At 37.3% G+C, this 22,454-nt stretch overlaps 1 protein-coding gene across 2 annotated transcripts; it reads right to left on the bottom strand.

The window, feature by feature from the left end:
- Nucleotides 1–1,248: 1,248 nt before the first annotated feature.
- On the bottom strand, nucleotides 1,249–22,450 carry RAB11A (RAB11A, member RAS oncogene family). Of its 2 annotated transcripts, XM_036305435.1 has the most exons (5): nucleotides 22,270–22,448; nucleotides 13,771–13,966; nucleotides 13,114–13,307; nucleotides 12,004–12,084; nucleotides 1,249–2,950 (listed from the first exon to the last, which is right to left on the bottom strand). In XM_036305435.1, exons 1-5 carry the CDS (start codon nucleotides 22,307–22,309, stop codon nucleotides 2,811–2,813), a joined length of 651 nt encoding a protein of 216 aa, XP_036161328.1. In that variant the 5' UTR covers nucleotides 22,310–22,448; the 3' UTR covers nucleotides 1,249–2,810. The 2 variants fall into 2 exon arrangements, with proteins under 2 accessions (XP_036161328.1, XP_036161334.1); XM_036305441.1 differs by lacking the exon at nucleotides 12,004–12,084 and having other exon boundaries at nucleotides 22,270–22,450.
- Between the last annotated feature and the right edge of the window lie 4 nt (nucleotides 22,451–22,454).

Genomic DNA, 22,454 nt, shown 5'->3' with positions numbered 1-22,454 from the left:
ACACAGGGAATGAGTATCATACACAGTCTTTATACAAAATTCATATTTTGTTTTAAATTTTTTTTCAGGCTTATGGTGTTTGTGAAACAGCAAACCAATCTCCATTTTCTCCTTTGTTAAAAGAGCTCCATAAATTGAAACCTAACAGGTTGGAATATGTTCTTAATTATCCACTCAGTCCTTAAATTATTCTGCTTCTGGTACTGGCCAAAATTGCCTAAGTAGTCATTTTGTCTCTTTAGGGTAGATGGAAGAGATAAACACAATAGCTCAAACCACTGAGAGCATTTGTATTTTGTAAACACAAGTCAATAAAAACAAAAATTTAAGATGTTCATTTTCCCAATGATTAAATAAATATGCCTAGATTTAATGGGCAATCCAAACCCTTAAGAAGTTTAACTTTCCTGCAGAACCCTTCAGAACTTAAAAAACCTCTGGCATAATTCACCAGCTAGTATTCCTTAGAATTTAGCATACTCAGTGCAATGGCTAAATTTAAAAACTTACTCTTACAGAGTAATAACTCCTATTAGAAAGAAATCATAGATAGCACTTGAGAACATTTACAAAGAAGTTTAACAAGTCAAGGTGGCTGACTTTTCAGGAGAATATAATAAATTTTTTTAAAAATCGAAGTTAAAAAAACTAAAAAGTAGGGTCAAGCAGCAAAATATTTCTACTAAACTGCCTTGGGCCCTAATTGTCATATTTTAAAATTTAATGTTTCTTACTTGAAACAGTTTGTCTCATGAGATACTGTTCAGGATGAAGATACTTGAAATGCAATCAAAGCCATTTTCTATTACTTCTGGTTTCTTGGACTGCTCCCAAAATCCAACCATGCCCAAGGCAACATTAAGTCTATACTTGATAAAAATTCAGTTACTTTATCATTTTCAATTCACTACCTATTTTTTTCCTTCTCTTAAATAATTTTGTAAAAAACTGACTACTAATTTTTAGTAAAATAAGGAGCAATGGAGCCTCTTCCTGAGTCTAGTGACAGGGTTATGTATGAAAGTACAGAGATCAATTACTTCCCTTGTATTTCTGGTAATACTTTTTCCAAGAAAAGCACAATTGAACTACATGTCTAAAACCAAAGCTGAATTCACACAATGGTGCCTCCAACTCCATGTTTACTCTGTAATGCAAGAACCTATAATATCTCATTCATCAGAATCAAATATTCTATGACTATATCCAAAGCAAAGGGAAAATGTAATCTGACAACATAAAGAATAGTCCCCCTATAACTGTTTATTAGAATATGAATATATTCCAAATCAATAACTAAAAAAAAAAAAAAGCCAAGTTACAGAGCATGCATAAAATACAAAGTAGTGATTTACAAACAGATAAGTTGTCATACTAATACACTAGAATAAGAAAACCAAAATGACAAACCACAGCAATGCCTTCAGTGTGCCCCACACATCATGAGCATCGCAAAAGACAGGAGATTAACTGTGAAACATAGTAATCTATGCAATCCCACACATATATATATTTTGGGGATATTCCACCATCCTGAATAGAATCACTTCAGTTGACACAACTTTCAGAACACTGCAGAGTAAGTGCTTAATATTATCCACAAGAAAGTAAAACTAAATATTAGTGTGCACATTTGTGAATGAGAAACTAGTTGCTCCATTGATTTCAATAATGTAGTGGAAGAATACTATTTCAGGTCTGTATAATGGCCTAAATGCATTCTATTTAAACTCAAAGTACTATTTCATCTTAAGTACTAAAAGAATACATGCCGTTAAGTGATACTACTTGAGTAGAAATTAACCTCTCACTGTATTCTTTTGACATACTGAAACCAGATATTTAACTGGACTATATTCCATAATATACTGCAAAACTAAACAATCAGCATTATTAAAAGAATTATCCATGCCTGCTGGTGAATATGGTGATAAAACTAGGTTGCATTTCATTTAATGGAAGGTTTTGAGACAAAAATTACCACTTCACAATTTGATACTAAGAGCATTAAACCAGTTATAGCCTGAGCAATAAAATGCTACCTAATCTACTGCTGGGATATTAGATAAATTAGATGACTTATCATTAAACTTAGGCTGCCTGATCATTCCAACAGAAGCACCTCAGGTAGAACTCCACCAGTCTCTCCAATTCCCAGCCTCCAGAACCGATAACCATAACACAACTGAAAACCACAATACAATCTTCTGTGTTTATTAAGATAATTCTTGCCCAGAAAAAAAGGTGCCCTCTCGAATCAACTTTGATGCTTACAAAAAGTACATAACCCTATTAAGGCATTTTAGAAAGTGACTTCCAGAATAATGGAAAATTTTCAAGCTCTCAAAATCCTGCTATGCTTAGAGGGCAATTCTTAGCTTTGTGGTAATATATAATGCACTGAGAGAAGAGTGCGTGAATTGTAAGCTGCTCTGTGGCAAAATGATAGCTTATTTCTAAAGTCTTCTTAGCTTGATTTGATCAAGACCAACAGGTCTGAGCTTCAAGTGATCAAGTTCTATTATGTCCTACAGTGACAGGTTTCCATGATGAAAAGGAAACAATCATTGAAGAATCCAAACATTCAGTTTATTAAACTAAGGCTAGTGAAGCCATAGCATGAAAAAAAGCTGCAGTCATTCGGGACAAATGGATGATTTTATAAAGCTAAAATCAGACTTAAAACACAGAAAATTTGTTAAGTATGAGGAAGTAATAAAACACAAAAGTGACAAGAATTACAAATATATTTAAATCTCAGACCTGGGAAATGGACTATACACAGCCTTCTATGGGAGAAGAGAAACGCCTTATATGTTCTGACAGCACTGCACCTTTGGCTTATTTTCAGTGGTTGGTGGAACATGAATAGGAACCACATTGTTGCTTGGAGACATGTCATTTTCACGTCTGTCTGACATTTGCTTCTGGGAAACAATGCGGTATATCTCTGAGTGAGAGGAAAAAAGAAACAGCAATACTCAGTGTTGAACAGACCGATCCAATAGTTGACATAAAAGATACATAAAGGTAGAAGATACATTTGCAGGGAAAACTGCAAATAAACTGAACAGAAAATGCATAAATTTAAAGTGTTATTTTCAAACAGCCACTGATTAGAGTCAACCATTATTTTAACAATTTCCCTTGGATTAAGAAAAACAAAGTTTTTCCATTTCAGAGGGAAAGATTCACCAGTCAATTAATAAATCTTGCTTTAAAGAAATTTCATAGTTTATGGGCTTAGATCTAACTTAAACCATGAGAGCCCTGGCCAGATGGTTCAGTTGGTTGGAATGTCATCCGTACAACAAAGGTTTGATTCCTGGTCAGGGCACATACCTATGTTGTGGGTTTGATCCCGGGCAAATACGTACAAGAGGCAAACAGTTGCTGTTTCTGTTTCTCTCTCTCTCTCTCTCTCTCTCTCTCTCTCTCTCTCTCTCTCTCTCTCTCTCCCTCCCTCCCTCCCTCCCTCCCTCCCTCCCTCCCTCCCTCCCTCTCTCTCCTTCCCTTCCTCCTCCCCCACCCCTGCAGTCCTCTCTCTCTAAAAATCAATAAAAATATATCCTCAGATGAGTATTAAAAAAATAATTAGACCATGAAAGTATTTTAATTGTACCCTTAGCAAAAAACCTATATACACTGACACTGTACCACAGAAAAATAAAAATAAATTTGTACTATCACGCACATTAAGGTATTTTTCTTGGCTGTATAGGGAAAAGCTCAATTTCATAAACATGCCAAAATCCCAAAGAATTCTTGGAATGGGAGAGAAAGATCATGTTTATCACTGCCTCCTACACTAAAGATAAATTGTAATTAAATAATTATTCAAAACAAGCAACTTAAGATTTTACATGACACTTATCAATACTACTTAGTGTCTACTCCTTCCACTAAATGTTAAAACTCCGTAAGGAACAAAACTGTCTCCCTCATTCATTGCTCTATCTCCAACTTATAGCAAATAGTAAAGGTTTGATAAGTAACTAACTGCATGAATGTTATTAAATTCCTACAGCAAGTATCTTTAACACATTTATTTGGTCTTATATTGCATTACCTAAGCGTATTTCCCTCTGGCTATATTATACATCTTATTTATCTTTGTTCTCCCAGTGCTTCCCCCCACCCCAAATATCCTCAAAAGGTAAGGGAATTCTAAAACTACAACAAACTGACATGATATGCCCTCCTATTATGATGTACTATGAAAGAATCAATGTATTCCCATCAAGGACATCTATGTATTCCTGCCAAAAATGTTTAAAATGAATTTATCGTGAGGAAACAACTAGATAAATTCAGATTGAGGAACACTACCAAACAACCAGCTAAGACTCTTGAAAAACGTTGCCATAAAATACATTTTTAAAATGGGGTAAATGTTCTATATCTGTGCAGTCCAATACAGTAGCCACCTATTTAAATTAACTAAATAAAATTTAAAACCCGATTCCTCTGTTCACTAGCCATATATTTTTTTAAATATATTTTTATTGATTTCAGAGAGGCAGGGAGAAGGAAAAGAGAAAGATAGAAACCTCAATAATGAGAGAGAATCATCAACTGGCTGCCTCCTACATGTCCCCTCCGGGGGATCCAGCCCACAACACAGGCATGTGCCCTGACCAGGAATCGAACTCTGATCGCCTGGTTCATAGGTGGATGCTCAACACTGAGCCCACGCCAGCCAGGCGAGATATATATATATATATATATATATACACATATATATATATATATATATATATATATATATATATATATATATATATATATATATATATAAAATTAGAGGCCCGATGCAAGAAATTCGTGCAAGGGGCTTAGTCCTCGCAGCCCTGGTTGCCTCCGTCAGCCCTTGCAGCCCCAGCTTCATCCGGAAGGTCATCCAGAAGGTAGTCTGAACAGTTGTTCTACTGTTCGGTCTAATTAGCATAATTGCTCTTTATTATATAGGATCTTAATATATTTTTATTGATTTCAGAGAGGACGGGAGAGGGAGAGGGAGAGAGACAGAAACATCAATGATGAGAAAGAATAACTGATGGGCTTCTTCCTGCATGCCCCAAACTGGGGATCAAGCCCACAACCCGGTCATGTGTCCTGACAGGAAACAGAACTGTGACCTCCTGGATGCTCAACCATTGAACCACACCAGCCAGGCAGCACTAGCTATATTTCAAGTACTCAATAACAACCTGTTATCAGTAGCTACTCTATTTGATATCCCACATATAAAACAATTCCATCAATGCAATTGACCAGACCCTAAATTTAAAATGTAATAATCAAATCTATAAAGGACATTAGTACACACAGGAAAAACTACTGCTCATTATATACTACAGTATAAACACAAATTTCTTGGATATGGTATATGGTATTGTTATAATGTAGGTGATTACCTTGTTCTTAGGAGAGAAAATACTCAAATATTTAGTAGTAAAGTGCCAAAGTGTGTACAAACTATTTTCAAAGATTGAGCAAAGGGGGGAGGGAGGAGTATATATATACATGTAGAAATAAACTAAATGTGACAAGTTGATGATTCTAGATGAAGGGTATAAGGTGTTCACTATATTATTTCTGTAATACTTGAAAATTTAAAAAATATAAAGTTATAAAAGAAAGTAGAATTGTGTTTTCAAAATGCTCCTAGAACATGTCAACCAACTGCAATATGAACATCATTTGGATTATAATTTGAAGTGTAAAAAAAAAAGCTTAAGATAGGAAATTTTAATATTGTTTGGATAATAAATGATAATAAGAAACTACTGCCAATTCCTAAGTGATTTTGTTGTTATGGGCTTAAGTCCTAATATTTCAGACATACCTCATAAAATGTTTACAAATGAAATGATGTAATACCTGGGATTTGATTCAAAATAATGGTGGGGGGAGAAGGTGGAGGAAAGATTAGCCATGATGATGGCTGACAACTACATGGGAGTTCATGATACTATTCTACTTTTACTATGTTGGAAACTTTCCATAACAAAAAGTTAAAGAGAAAGAAATGTACAAACTGAATTAATACATTTTCTCCAAATTAAAAACTAATTTTCCTAAAGCTGAACTGCAAGCTGTACTGCTAGTCAACTGAATGCATAAATTAATAGAAACACTGACAACTAGTGTGCCCTTTTTTATGATTTAAGGGGGGAGGGAGTGGTACTAAAATTTATGTTTGAGAAGAAGGTTGACGCTGGTTCAAAGCTTAAGAAGCATCAAGAGAAAAAATAGATTACAATAAAGACTACTGACTAGAATTTTTTAAAAACGAGGCCAACAAAGGATATGGAGTCTTCATTTAGATTATTTTCATTGAAAAGGGATGGGACCAGAGTGTGTCAAAGGTAAAAAGAAAGATAGTCATTCAATCAGACTAGTGGCTAAGGAATAAATGTAATCATCAATTTACTGTAAAACTATACCATTCATTCTATTTTAAAAATATATATATTTTTATTGATTTCAGAGGGAGGAGAGAGGGAGAGAGAGATAAAAACATCAATGATGAAAAAGAATCATCAATCAGCTCCTTCCTACATACCCCTTACTGAGGATCGAGCTTGCAACCTGAGCATGTGCCCTGACTAGGAATCAAACCGTGACCTCCTGGTTCATAGGTCGACACTCAACAACTGAGCTGGGCTATGCTATTGATTATTCTTTACGTTTTCTCTCTAATCCCCAACTGGATGGCTGGTTCTTTTTCAAGTGCAAATGAATAAATGTGACCCTCTACAAATTTTAACTTCTCAACAAGTTATATTAAACATTACATTAGGAGAACCAAAGCAAAAAAATATTTTAGAGGTTCTTACATGAAAAGCAAATACTGGATGGGAGGAAAAGGAAGAATTCCAGAGAACATCGAAAGTTAAATAATTAAAGAGATCTTATTACAAAGCAAGAATTTTGAGCAGTGCTGTATAACTGCCTACAAGTACTGTATACTGTTTTGTAGAAATGGATTAATTTTTCATTTGCTGCAGTCACCAAAAAGATACCTGCTAATAAAAATAAGGCAATAAATCAAGAGGAAAATATTGGTCAGAAAATTAGGAGATAATCTTGTTTAGAAACGAACGTATGTGATACACCAATTCCTGTGCAGCCCCTTTTCAAGATGTCCAAAGAATAGGTAAGGTTAGAAAGAAAAGGAATTCTGCTTTATCTTTCTTATATAAGAATATCTTAGCAACCTAAATATGAAGTAAAACATTAATATAAGACAGCTTTAAATATAAACAGATAAAGTTAAATAAAAAAGACATATATCTATTTCTACTCTAATGGAAGTATGGATCAAGTTGCAAAGTAAATTCTAAGGAAGTCAAATGCCACTGTTCCAAATTGGGGAACAAAAAGAGCTAAAATTCTTCAATGACAAGAACTGTGAAAATAGCACAGGCCTGAGTTATTCCACTAGAGCCTAGATCAGAATTTTTTAGGTGTTCTTCAAACCCAATGCTCACCAAGTAAGTTTCTCAAAGGTCAAAAAATGCTCCAATTTAATTACTGACACATATTTAAAAGTTGCCACATTGCAAGAACAAAGCTACTATGCCTAAATAAGAGATTTTCACTACTCTAGTAAAATTACAGAAGCTCCCCCCGCCCCCACTCACCCATCTGCAGGGGATACAGTGCAAAACCCCAAGTGGATGCCTAAAACCACAGATAGTGCCTAATCCTATATATACTATGTTTCTTCCTAAACATACAAACCTTTTCACCAAATGGAAGTACTTTTTACAGGTTAAGTTCTCTTTGGTATATCTATTAGAATCATCTACTATACTAGCATTACTACTCTTGTGCTTTGGGCATTATTAAGCAAAATAAGGGTTACTTGAACGTTCATCTGATAACCAAGAGGGCTACTAAGTGACTAATGAGTAGGCTAGTGTACACAGCAGGAAACACAGGACAAAGGGGTGATTGACGTCCTGGACAGGATGGAGTGGAAGGACACAAGATTTCACCACACTACTCAAAACGGTGTGTAATTTAAAACTTACAAATTGTTTATTTCTGGAACTTAATATTTTTGGACCACACCTGACTGTGGGTAACTAAAACTGAGGAAAGTAAAACTGCAGATAAGGGGAGACTACTGTAATGCCTGAAAACTCTCACTCCACTTTTAAGTCAATATGCTCAGTGAATTAAAATCCTTTCAACCACAAAAAGATTTAGTCTTCATACTAAAAAGATGACTTGTACTTAGTAATTTAATGTAGAAACCTGACAGATATCACCTTAACCAAGTAACCAAAGTTAACGTCACTAGTAATGAATAAAACAAACCAGGATCATGAGCCTCCTAATATGATGCACTAAGCACTTTTGTGATGTTCCTGCTAAAAATACATAACCTGAACTTAATCATGAGGAAACAGTAGACAAAAACCCAAATTTAGTAACTGTATCCTTCAAAAAAATTACAATATAGAAAAGACCGACAAACTGTTTCAGGTTAGTAGAAACTAAAGTAGGAACTAAACAGTGAAATACAATGTGTGATCTAATTCCAGCCTTTATTTTGGTAATAATTGGAACAACTGGCAAAATCTAAATAAGGTCTGTAGTTAAACACTGATCTTTAAAGTTACTACTTATCTCTAACTTTGAGAATTATACTACGGTTATAAAAGAGAATGTTCTTGTTTTTACAATAAAAAGTACAATAAAAAGTACTTAGGCAAAAACTATTTTTTTCTTACAGCAACATCAACATACAATGTAAATATGGGTAATATGGGTGAAGGGTATTTGCCAATTCTTTTACTATGATTTTAACTGTTCTTTAAGTTTGAAATTATCAAAATTCAAAGTTAAAAGAAAAAAATAAGACTATGAAAAGTACTATTGGTATATAGTAATATTTCAATATATAATTTTAAAATTAAAAAGCTATCTTTTCTTTTGTTTAAATATATATATATTTTATTGTTGATAGTATTATAGATGTCTCCCATCCCCCACCCCCTTTTAATCCCCTCCTCTCAGCCCCTACCCATCCCCCCAGGTCTTCACCCCCCTATTGCCTGTGTCCATGAGCTAAAAAACTATTTTTTTCTTATAGCAACATCAATATACAATGTAAATGCTCCCTTAATACTGTTAACAGTTACGGTGAATTAAGCTTAATGAGTATTTTTCTCTTTCCTGTTTCTTTCAATGCATTAATCCTCTCACTGGTTAAAAAAAAAAAAAAAAAAAAAAAGTTTTGAACAAACATCCTAACACTTGCAAAACAGCACAGATGTCTGCTGCCATATGCAGTGATCTCTGATCCCACAGATGAACACTGAGATTTATGCAGGAAGTTGAGGAAATAGTGAATATAGAGAGGAAAAGTGGTAGCAAGTGAAGCTAAAGTCTTGTTTTTTTTTCAAGCAACATTAGTCAAGCAATAACACAAGTTTAATCTAGAGTAAATTATAAGAAAAATAGCCAGATGTTCTTCATCTTTAAGGACAAAACAGCTCCATTTTAAGTATATATCACTGTTTATGACTAGTTCAGGTTTAAGTAGATTATAAGTTCAGTGTCACAAATGATGCATACAACAGTCCACAGCAGGTGGAAGACTTGGTCTCACCTTTACTTAATATCAGAATAAATGGGCCAGAAATTGGATCAGGATAAATAGGCTAGAATTATAGCAGAGGAGATGCAATTGGACAAAAAAAAATCCCAACAAAAGGACTGACTAAAAAGTTTTTCAAGTGACATTTTTAGAGGCCTTGAGAGTCAGACCTTCAAGATGACTTTTTTTCTCTTTCCTGTTTCTCTTTCCTTATTTTAAGACACTATAAATCTAAGAACCAGGGAGACTCAGTGACCTTAGTTATAGAGGGAGTGGGAGCAAATAGTTAAAAAGTAGAAGCCTACCCTCCTAGGTCTAAAATTAGTATTAGTCTACATACTGAGTCAATAGAATCCACTTACGTGGTTATAAAGAAAAAAGTAGGATTTACAGATATACTGCATATTTAACCAAATCTTGCCTATTTGAAATGATCTGCAATGAAACCACACAAGATTCTAAATGAAAGCTACTATATTTCAAAGACTATTTATCCAACCCCAGCACCAGTTCTTTTAGTTACTATTTTTTTCTAAATATATATATTTTTATTGATTTCAGAGAGGACGGGAGAGGGAAAGAGAGATAGAAACATCAATGATGAGAGGGAATCATTGATAGGCTGCCTCCTGCACACCCTCCACTGGGGATTGAACCTGCAACCCAGGCATGTGCCCTGGGCTGGAGTTGAACCTGGGACCTTTCAGTCCATAGGCTGATGCTCTATCCCCTGAGCCAAACCAGCCAGGGCTAGTTACTATTTTTTGATAACAGAAAAGAATTCTAATAAGATAGGTATACGAATCACCAATATTTAGTTTTTTTAGTTAAATTTTTTCATACCTTAATTGCTATTTAGCTACTAATTTATCAAATGTTCACTATGTACCAGGAATAGCTAAGTATTTTATATGCACGAACTCATGTACGCATTTTGGAATCTAAAGTAGATGTCTCAGTGACAGGCAATTCTTTTCTATGGATTACAGAGACAAAAACCTTGAAGTCACAACCTAACAGTCGAGGCAAATCGTATCACAGGTATTTGTTATAAATTCAGACTCTCACCAAAAAGAAAATAACAGAACTCCCCAAAACATATTTAAATTTTACAGACAAAAAAGAAAAAAGTAAGGCCTAAAGAGATTAAGTAACTTACCTAAGATTATAGAGCTAATAAGTGGAAAAGAAGAGCCAGACTAGAACCCAAGTCAGGCTTCCAAATCCATGCTTTTAAATCCTAGGTCTATTCCCTACTTTTTAGAGTAAAATAAGACATTTAAAAGTTAAAACCTGTGTACATCTAATACAAGTGCTGCATACAAAGAATCCTGTTACATTATAATTGAAAACATTTATTTAACCATTTCTCCATATAGACTTTTTTAGAACAAGACTATCCTATGTATTAAAACTAGTGAGCTCTTGCCCAGCTCAGTGGTTAACCGTCCACCCATGAACCAGGAGGTCATGGTTTGATTCTGTGGTCAGGGCACATGCCAGGGGTTGCGGGCTGGATTCCCAGTGCAGGGTATGCAGGAGGCAGCCAATCAATGATTCTCTCTCATCATCAATGTTTCTCTCTCTCTCTCTCTCTCTCTCTCTCTCTCTCTCTCACCCTTCCTCTATGAAATCAATAAAAAATATATTTAAAAACAAATAACTAGCAAGTTCTTAAAAGTAACATATAATTTTAAAGTACTTAAAACAACCTATCGAAGTATTTATTAAAGGATTAAGATTAATAAAGACAAGGTAAATATGAGTCATCACAAATAAAATGCCTTCTTATACTTGAGGTTGACCTGGTCTGCATATCCACATTCCAAAACAGCATGAACTTTGTTCCTTCCCCACTATCTAACTTTTCTATATGCAATAACTGGCTGATTTTTTCCACGGGTGACACTCTGCTTCTTCTACAATATACCATGAGAAAATTTTACTTTTTGTTTTTCATTTGAATTTTTAAGAACATATTTTTCACTAGCTGCTTCTATAACACACATCAGAACCTAGAATGCCTTTACTTTACTGAATTTCAATAAGGCATTTATTATATCTTTCCATAGCCAGGATTTCAGTATTTATCTTAGAAAGTACATTTAAGCATTACTCTGTGACCATGAATTATAGAATACATGGATAATAATAGAAGTGAACAAATAATTTTCAAAGTATTTTCCCACTATAAACCAGATAAATTAGAATGATTAAAGTTCAACAAGCAAAAGTTGTAACTAATTTTATAGCTCTTGTTCTAGTAGCTCTCTAAAATGATAGTCATTCTCAGAGAATGTGACAGTTTGTTTTCCCAATTAATTTGTTTAAATTATCTCCCTAAAACTTTTATTTCCACTGGTATAATCTGAAAATGCAAGTCTTACCTGTCAGAATTGTCTGAAAAGCAGCTTCTACATTTGTAGAGTCTAGAGCTGATGTCTCAATGAATGACAAACCATTCTTTTCTGTGGGGAGACACAAAAAGTTCAGTTTTGTGCAAAGTTAATACCAGAGATGTAATACACTCAAGGCTTTAAATGGAAATATAAAAGACCATTCCTTTCCTTTTTTAAAAATTAATTTTAGAGAGAGAGGAAGGGGGAGAGGGAGAGAGAAATAATCGATTTGTTGTTCCACTTCCCCAACTTCTTGGCAATAAGGATACCATTCTTGGCAATAAAGGATACTTACACTTTAGTAGATTAAAATTAAACATAAGAAATTTTTACTGGGTTCATTAAAATAAATACTTGGTATACCTAAATACTACCACAAGAATGATAACACTACTCAAAATATAGTAAATTATCAAATATCCTGCTACTTCTATCCCTTATGGTCCTTTAACCACACAGCTATAGTATAAACAAGGATGGGTATATGAGATTCACTTAGAATTCTGTAACTATATTATTTGAAATAAAGCTTCTTGCCTGGAAAACCAAAAATCGGCATAATCACTAGTGGAGGCTCACAACCTTCACTAGCCAAGAATGTACAACGTTGCCTTCTGGTAGAATGCCCTTCCAGAACAGTGGCAAGAGATAGGTAGATCCCCTGTAAAGCTTAAAAGTTATAATTCCTAAGCAGCTGAATGCCTATGATCCTTGACACTCCCTGGTCTACTACTTTTCAGAACCGCATAGAGCAGCTTTGGTAAACACAGAAACATAATGGAAAAAGAAACAAGAATACAGAATAGATTTCATCTACCCTTTCCAGGAGAGAAAAGGAGACAGTATTTATATTCAATTTTTGGCAGCAAAAACTCAAAATACTATAGTGTTTTAATGACTCAAAATTAAGCAAAAGAGCCCAACAGTCATCATATACTTTAAAAACAACAATCCTTGCTGAACATTCATTATTTATTCATGTTTACTTTTCTGAAACTACTGTGAGTGATTAACCTCATTGGAAGGGTTATCAAAACTGAAAATATGACAGTAAGAAATACAGAATCACTGTAATAACATGAAACTCATATCACTAACCTGCAAAAGCTCTTGCTTCATCTGTAGGAACTGCCCTGAGATGACGCAAATCACTCTTATTGCCCACAAGCATGATAACAATGTTACTATCAGCATGATCTCTCAGTTCTTTCAGCCATCGCTCTACATTTTCATATGTGAGATGTTTAGCAATGTCATAAACCAACAAGGCACCTACAGCTCCACGATAGTATCTGAAAACAGAAACATATGTAACTATTAGAAAACAACCACAAAATAGAAGGAAACACTAGGAAGAACTAAATATATAGATTATATATATTTTAATATGTTTTTACTGATTTTAGAGAGAGAGGAATGGAGATGAAGAGGGAGAGAGAGAGAACATCAATTGGTTGCCTCCTGCACACCACCTACTGGGATCCCACAACCCAGGCATGTGCTCCAACCAGGAATCGAACCAACCTTTTGGTGCATGGGAGGGACAACTCAACCAACTAAGCCACACTGGCTAGGGCATGGATTATATATTTTTAAAAACACATTTATAAATAAATTTCAAAACCCTAATACTGGCATTCCTAAAAGGGGGAAAAAATCTTTTTTAATAATAAAAGTCAGCTAATTAACTTAATGGCAACCAATTCACTTGATGGCAGCCTATTTCACAGAACTTAAAAAACTATTGAGACTTACGCTGATGTTATAGCTCGATATCGCTCTTGCCCAGCCGTGTCCCATATCTGTGCCTTTATTGTTTTTCCATCAACCTGGATGCTTCTTGTTGCAAACTCTACTCCAATGGTGCTCTTGCTTTCAAGATTAAACTCATTTCGAGTAAATCGAGACAGGAGATTACTCTTCCCAACACCAGAATCTCCAATAAGGACAACTGAAAAGACAAAGAACTTTATCTGAGATGAATGAGACAAGCACACCACCTTACAACAGCAATTTTCAAGCGGTGTGTCACAAACATTTTTTAAACATGCAATACCTGACTATTTAGCCAGAAGCACTGACTTCTTTTCCCTTAGATTATCAAATAAAAGAATGGTACCACAACAATAGCCGTCCAGTGTGAATGAATCAAAATTATTCCTATTTTTCTGTCAAACTGACAAAAATATAGGAGTATATATTTTTGGTGTGCCACAGAATTTTAGTAGTTTGTGTGTGCCATGAGATGAAAAAGGTTGAAATTTGCTGCCTTAGAAGGTAACTTGAAAGATAAATCCTAAACCAAACAATTTGTGACTCTAACTTGTATCAGACATGAAAAATAACAAAGGATATTAGTTGGTGGTATAGAGAGAAAAAATGAATATTATGTTCTTGGTTTCTTCAAAGAGTAGGTGTGACCTCAGGACTCACACTTGGGCAAAATGAAACACATTTAACATATGAGGCATCAGGTTTATAAACTTTGCCACCCAGATCACAGAAACAACATTTGCATTTAACAGATTGGCAGGAAACTAGAGACTCCTCCAAAAACAAACACTCCATCCACTAAGTTTAACAGGGAGCCTAGGAAGCTGACTAATAATTCTGAGCCAACAGGGAACATACACTTTCACTTACCACTTCATGATTTGTTTAAAAAACAGGTTTTGTTTTTTAAAATTGATTGATTGACTGGAAGAGAAAGAGAAACATCAATTTGTTGTTCCACTTCTTTATGCACTCATTGGCTGCTTCTTGTATGTGTCCTGAACTAAGATTGAACCTACAACCTTGGAGTATAGGGACAACGTTCTAACCAACTGAGCTATCCAGCCAAGGTTTTAAAACAGGCTTTGATTAGATAAAATCATTTCCTATAATTACTATTTAGGAGACAGTTTATTTATTAACTAATAAACACACGGGGATTCTTTTCACCCAAGGCAATATTCCCCTTAATAATTTTAAAAACAATGGGGATATAGGCAGTTAAATTATTTTAAAGCATGTCTATCAAAATTTAAAGAATAAAATGATTTCACTGATTTACAGGATCTGAGCCTGATAAAACTTCTTTCCTTTGTAAAAATGTTATAGGCACTTTCAGGAAATATTATACTTATTCCTATTGTGAACTACTAATGCTTCTTACTTCTTACTAGCTAATCTAGACACCAGGACTAGAAAATCAAATATGCAAACATAACACCAAATAAAACCATGCCTTACTAAAGAAATTGGGATTTGGTGGAATGGACAGGGAGTGGGGAAGAATGTAAAAGCTGAGAGGCAAAAAATAAAATAAAATGAAATAAATAAAGTAAAATAAAATAAAATAAATAATAAAATAAAATAAACTGAAAGGCAGCCCTAGCCGTTTTTGCTCAGTGGATAGAGCAAAAATATATATACTGGACTAATTTTTTTTTAATTTTTGTATTTATTGAGTTGAAAGAGAAAAAAGAAACACCAAAAAATATATATTTTTTGTAAATAAAAATATATTTAAACAAAAAACTGAGAGGCAGGTGTGGCTTAGTGATTGAGCATCGATACATGAACCAGGAGGTCACAGTTCAATTCCTGGTCAGGGCACATGTCCAGGTTGTGAGCTCAATTTTCAGTAGGGGGTGTGCAGCTGATTAATGATTCTCATCACTGATGTTTTTCTCTCTCTCTTCTCCCTTCCGCTTTCTGAAATCAATAAAAATTATTATTATTATTTTAACTGTGAGAGTTCACTGCATTCTAGTCAGAGGGCGGCGAAGAGAATCCATTATGCATTCCTTCCCTGCCATAAGAGTGGATAGAAGCTGGCCTCTGGGCAGTCTTAGAGGGAGTATATTATCAAATGCATATCTTTCTGGTTTCCTTTATCAGCTGATTCAGCAAGAAATCATCCAGGCAGCAGTGATTCCATGCAGCACAAGGAGTTATTTCTAGCAATATAATCAAGTAGAGGTGTCAAATACCACAGATATTATAATAAATGCTTTAAAGTGGATACCAAAGAATATACTAAGGTTATGAAAGTAACATATAATACACTTCCAATTTTATAGGAAGGCTGGTTGATATGTTAGTTTCCAAGGTCCACCATTCTGGACGTGAGATCAAATCCCAATTTCAGTAATAGAGTACCCTCTTAATAGGATACTCACTATTGCCTCTCAGTGAAAGAGGCTGAGTGTTCTGCAAATGAAACCTCCTTTGAATCATTTTTGGTCCCACACTTGCTCTGAGGTATAAAAGCCTCACTTTAAGTGGGAATAGGAAATAAAAGAAACCCAAAAGGTTAACCATTTCTATTTCATAGGCACTCAGATATCAATCAGTAATTCAGGAGCCAAAGAGCAAGACATCTAGAATGATAACACCTTTAGAAAATAAAAAAAACACCACCTCCCTCCCACAAAAACTCTAGCCCTTTAAAGTTTTTTATTTCTTCCCTTTTGACCTCCACTTTAACTAATAACTATGTTCATTGTCTCCCCATCCTCAAATCTTTATGCCATCATAAAGTAAGTTAGTGAGGGCTTTTCCCCCCTCAATGTAAATAATTAACATTATGAAAAATAGCACCTTTAGCTAAAAATAATTCAAGACTTATAAATGCTTTATACAATATAAAATAGTTATCTCAACGAGACATAGACAAGATTGCTAGAATTAAGATTAGCAACTTGTTAAAGGATCATATCTTAAGTTACAACAGAAGATAATGTTTAAGAATAGTGCTGCTAAGATGATGCTGAGAAATGACACAATAAGGAAAGCTGCTTCTATTCAGTTACCAAATGAGAAACCAAACTAAGAAGTAAACATTTAGGCTCACTAAAAAAAATAACATAAAAAGATTTTTAGTAAGAATAGATTAAATTATCTAAGCAACAGGAGAGAACTCACTGGCTATGATTTAAAAATCAAACTAAAGCCCTAGCCAGTTTGGCTCATTGAATAGAGCTTTGGCCTGCGGACTGAAGGGTCCTGGGTTCAATTCTGGTCAAGGGCATATGCATGGGTTGCGGGCTCCACCCCCAGTAGGGGGGCGTGCAGAAGGCAGCCAATCTATGATTCTCATCATTGATGTTTCTATCTCTCTCTCCCTCTCCCTTCCTCTTTGAAATCAATAAAAGTATATTTTAAAAAAATTTTCATGGACTCAAACTTAATTTCTAATTAGTTTCTTTCATTAAGATGGTAATATTTAATTGCATTTTTTAAATGTAACACACAATATGATCACACTACACAGTTCAAGAAAGGAATGTGCAGTGACTTTCCTATTTTCTATAACTGGTATCTTAGGTTAAAAGTACTTTGAACATTCTATAACTATAGCCATCATCATAGATGTAAAAGCCTAATATGCTAAGTGTCCAACCCTTCAGTCAAGCAGTTGCTATGATGTGCACTGACCATCAGGGGGCAGATGCTCCAACTGGTAGGTTAGCTTGCTGCTGGGGTCCGGCCAATCTGGACTGGGGGAGACAGGCCAGACATGCCCTGGAACCCTCCCATGGTCCCTCCCTAGCTGGCCAACCTCCCACGATCCCTCCCAGGCCGGATTGAGAGAGGGCACAGGCCAAGCCGAAAGACTCCACTGGTGCACAAATCCATGCACCAGGCCTCTAGTAAAATATATAAACATAAATAACAGCATCTACATATGAAACAACTATAGCATTTCTAAAATAGCCTGACAGTATTTATTACCACTTGGTTAACCTTATCTGCTGAATTTTAAGTATTATCTCTAACCCTAAAACTGAATTTGGTTCAATATATATCAATTAGGCAGCTAAATGCCATAAAACATATTATACATATTAATTATATTAAGTAATTAAAATTTCCACCTATTCAACCACATTTAGTTTTATACACTCCTTGCAAACTAATATACTGGACTAATTTTTATTTTTTTTATTGAGTTGAAAGAGAAAAAAGAAACATCAATTTGTTGCTCCCCTTATTTATGCATTCATTGGTTGATTCTTGTATGTGCCCTGACTGGGGATCAAACCCACAATGTTGGTGTATCAAGACAATGCTCTAACCAACAGAACTATCCAGCCAGGCTGAACTAAAATTTAATTCAACAAATCAATCATAGTATTATCAGATCTGTAAGTTATCACCAGAAGAAAAAAGTGATAGTTTTTATACTGGCTTTTATAAATAAACTTGGAGATCTTTCTACTCTTCAAACTACAGAATGGGGCAACAGTAGGTTTACACTTGTGAGTATTCAAAACAGTTTATTCTTATTATTTACTAGAGGCCCAGTGCACGACATTAATGCACTTGAAAGGCGGGGAGTCCCTCAGCCCAGCCTGCGCCCTCTCGTAGTCCAGGACCCCACCGGGAGCGGGCCTAAGCCGTCAATCCTTAGCACTGGCATGGAGGCAGCGAGAGAGGCTCCCGCCACCACTGCAGCGCTCGCCAGCTGTGAGCCTGGCTTCTGGAGTGCACTGACCACTAGGGGGGAGCTGCTACATTGAGCATTTGCCCCCTGGTGGTCAGTGCACATCATAGCAACCGGTCATTCTGCTGTTCGGTCGATTTGCATATTAGGGTTTTATTATATAGGAATAGTTATTGTGTTATTTTCCATACGAACAAATGTAAACCTACTTTTGCCTCAGCCTCTATATTCATAGTACCTCACCGAAAGAATCTTCATAAGGCTGAAATCTAGACATGTTTTCCAGGCTCAGCAGAATCTGAGTTGCTCAACCAAAAATTTTGAAAGAAAACTACCAAGATGCAAGAAAACAAATTTCCTATGATCATTTCTACTGATAATTAGCTGATAATTAATTATTACTGACCTACAATGAGATTAAAAAGAAAATGGTGTAGACTAAGTAATCCAGGTATTTTCAGAAAATATGACTGAGTGGATTGGTGTCTACCACAATATTTGTAAACAGGGACTATGGTTGATGCTTATTTCACTTATGGGTTTCACAGGGCCTTAACCACATTGTGGTTTAAAATAAAAAGTCAAGTTTTTAAAAATAAAATCAATCACCTACCAAAAGTCTTAATATTAAGTTTAACTAAAGAGTAATGTTCAGCCCTAACTGGTTTGGCTCAGTGGATAGAGCGTTGGCCTGCAGACTGAAGGGTCCCAGGTTCGATTCCGGTCAAGGGCATGTACCTTGGTTGCGATCGATGTTCCTAACTCTCTATCCCTCTCCCTTCCTCTCTGTAAAAAATCAATAAAATATATATTTTTTAAAAAGAGTAATGTTCAAGAACAAATACATAATTCAGATTAACTGTCCTGCTCTCCCCACATTTGGATCACTCTATACTAATCAAAATACAGCTGCTTCTTCTTTTTTTTTAATTGATTTTAGAGAGAAAGGAAGGGACAAGGAAGGAGGTAAGGAGGGAGAAACATCGATTGGCTGCCTCCCATACTTGCCTAACCAAGGTATGTGCCCTGACCAGAATCTGGTTTTCAGTGTAGAGGGCCAGGACAATACCTCTTCATTTTTAATTGGTTGGAGTTACAAACTAACTTCCATTCCCTCAACTATTAAGTTTGCTAGGTAAGCCTTCCTCCAAGTAGAGAGCTGCAGCCTATCTCATGTCTAGAATGAACCATTTTTAAAAAAATTATTATTAATTCATTTTGAATAATAATAATTGTAAAAATAAGAATTTGGCTAAATAATCAGCACTGAAATAAATAAAAAAAGTGACTCATATCCTTTAAGAACTTTAAGTGGAAATCCTTCTCAGCAGAATTTTTTAAACACTCTACCTTAAACAGCAAAATATACAGCAAAATGAAACCATAACCCATGGAAACAAAGTACTTTAGAAGTTCCTAGTTTTAAGTTTCCTTACTAATATTTAAATGCTCTTATATTTATAAAGATTTATGGTTTAAAAAAAAACCTGACAAGATCAGAGTAACTTCTTTCACATTATTACCATTTATTGAGTCCTCACAGAAACTAAAATTTTATAACCAGTCCCATTTAATTCTCACAACAATCCTGAGAGGTACATACTGTTTCCTTTTTATAAATGAGGGAACTGACGCTAAAAAAGTTAACTTTCTCAAGGTCACAAAACAGATTTAAGACCTGAGTCAGGATTTGAATGGGCCTCTGTGACTCCAAAGCCCTGTGCTCTCAATCATTGTTAGTAGGATGTTCTAAACCCAAAATTAAGTTAAAATTCCTTAAGCCAACCCAGGATAATATTCTTAGTGAAAAAGAAATGGCTTCTATAAACCAACATTTAGGTTCCAAACCAAACAGAAGAAATACTCTGACAGTCTATCTTATTCTGAATTAATTACTTCAAAGGTAAGCTAGCTGCTCACTGTCACGGCACCTCATTAAAAAAATTTTTTTTTAATTCTCCCTTTAATAGCTAAACTCATGTCCAGGGTCTCACTTAAGTAATTTCACCTGATCTCAGATGACTTCAGCAAACAGTATATAAAATGCATTAGGTACCCTCTCCTTGTAAATGACTTTCCACTCTGGGGGGGTGGGGGAAAGGAAGGGGTAGATACTGAACACATTCAATATTCACCCCGTATAATAGAATATTCTGGCCCAGAGGAGCAAGTGGTGATAAGGGCATCATCAGCTAGTATGCCGAGATTTGCAAAGTACTGGTCAAGTAAAGAAATGTTACCTGCTGCATTTGGTCAATCATTCCTCCTTAGCACCCAATTGCAAAGTCAGACACCGTCACCATGCTTAACACTCTTTCTAACTCCACCCTCCACTGTAAAGCTTTAACAGCAATGGCTTCTCCCTCCCTGGTAATGATCTTTGTTCAGCATCATAACCACTGATGGCTGCCCTCCTAATTCAGGAGCAAAGAAAGAACGTCAGAGAGAGAGCCCATTCACTGAACAAAAAAAAAGCATTTACTGTACTCTTTTCTCATTGGAAACTGTACCCTTTATCTCTGTTGATTTAAACACACACACACACACACACACACACACACACACACACACACACACACACAACTATTTGGATTCTTTCCGGACTAACCAATAAGCATTTGTTACTACCCACTCCTCACCCTCCAATATGTGTTGTCTTATAATAAACATTTAATTCGACCGACGAGCACACAACTTCTCCCCGCCGCCCACTTTTTGGGAAAGGTCTGTAGCCAAGGAGGACTCTTCCCTTCCTGCTCTAAAAACAGGTTGGGTGCTCCCAGCGCTGCAGCAGGAAGCGGCCAGTCCATGGCGATAAAGGCAGCTCGCATTTGTGCAGCGCACAGCCTTTCCTGCCCGGGAACCGGGCCTGCAGGTCTGGCAGGGATAACAGCCACCACCCATCCGCAACCCCTTCCCGCGAGCGGAGTCAGAGTCACCCCGGGCCGGGCCGGGCCGGGCCGGGCCGGGCGCCGCTGGGGAGGGAGGGAGGGTGGAAGAGAGAAGGCCGGGTGGGCGGTCACACCCGTCGGCCGGGCCACTGCGACAAGTGCGTGCGCGGGTGACGGGCCACCCCCTCCGGCCCGGCGCCCCAGCCTCGGGTCGCACCGACGCCCCGGGAGCGCTCAGCACCGCCTGGGGAGGGAAGGCAGAGAAAGGGCTGCCAATCCCGGGGGCAGCGCGAGGGGACCGGCGGCCGGAGCTGTGGGCCGGTGCGGGCCGCTGGCCGCGCAGATGTTCACCAGGGCCTGGCCCCGGGATGGACATGGCTGGGGGAGCTGTGTGTCCGAGGGGAAGGAGGGGCGGAGGGGAGGCGCCGGGGGGGCAGGGAGGCGGATAAGGGAAGGCCGGTGGTGGCGACCGGCGCCCAGGCTAGGTGATGAGCGGGGCGAAGGGCGGGTCGCCGGGGTGCAGGAAGGGGAGCGAGCCCGGCCGAGCGCAGACCGAGGGGGAGGGGGCGCCAAATCCCTAAGAGAAGATGGTGGGAGGGGCGACCCCCGAGAAGGGGCCTAAAACCCGGGAAAGGAAGATGACCCGGGGGAAGGCAGCCCGCCGCCAGGACACTCGGTGAGGGGCTCCGAGGCTGGCGAAGGCCTACGGGGAGGTCGCTCTGAGCCGGGCTGGTGCTGGCGAGGACCACCCCCACCCCGTCGGAAGGAAGGAAAAGTGCTGAGCTGGGAGGCCAAGGGGCAAGCCGCACGGAGAGGGAAAGGCGGAGGAAGGCCACTTCCAGTCCTGAGGTGGCCTCACGCGGGCCCCCCGGGAGTGTCCCGGGCCCCCGGACGCGAGTCGGGGGAGAGCGGGAGAGCCCATGGCCTCACCTTTGAAGAGGTAGTCGTACTCGTCGTCGCGGGTGCCCATGGCGCGGCCGAGGAGTGAAGGGGCGGGAGCAGCGGTGGTTTCGGTGGGACCAGGGGGCGTCGCTGCAGGGGTAACCCAAGCGCCTAGCTTCAGCTGCCTGACCGGGTAAAGAACCCCTCCCTGCCGGACGCCACTTCCGGTAGAC

This window comes from Myotis myotis, unplaced genomic scaffold (assembly GCF_014108235.1).
Source record: "Myotis myotis isolate mMyoMyo1 unplaced genomic scaffold, mMyoMyo1.p scaffold_m19_p_1, whole genome shotgun sequence".
NCBI classification, from domain to species: domain Eukaryota; kingdom Metazoa; phylum Chordata; class Mammalia; order Chiroptera; family Vespertilionidae; genus Myotis; species Myotis myotis.
Note: the sequence above shows the minus strand (reverse complement) of the source record. Positions and strands in the feature narration are given on the sequence as shown.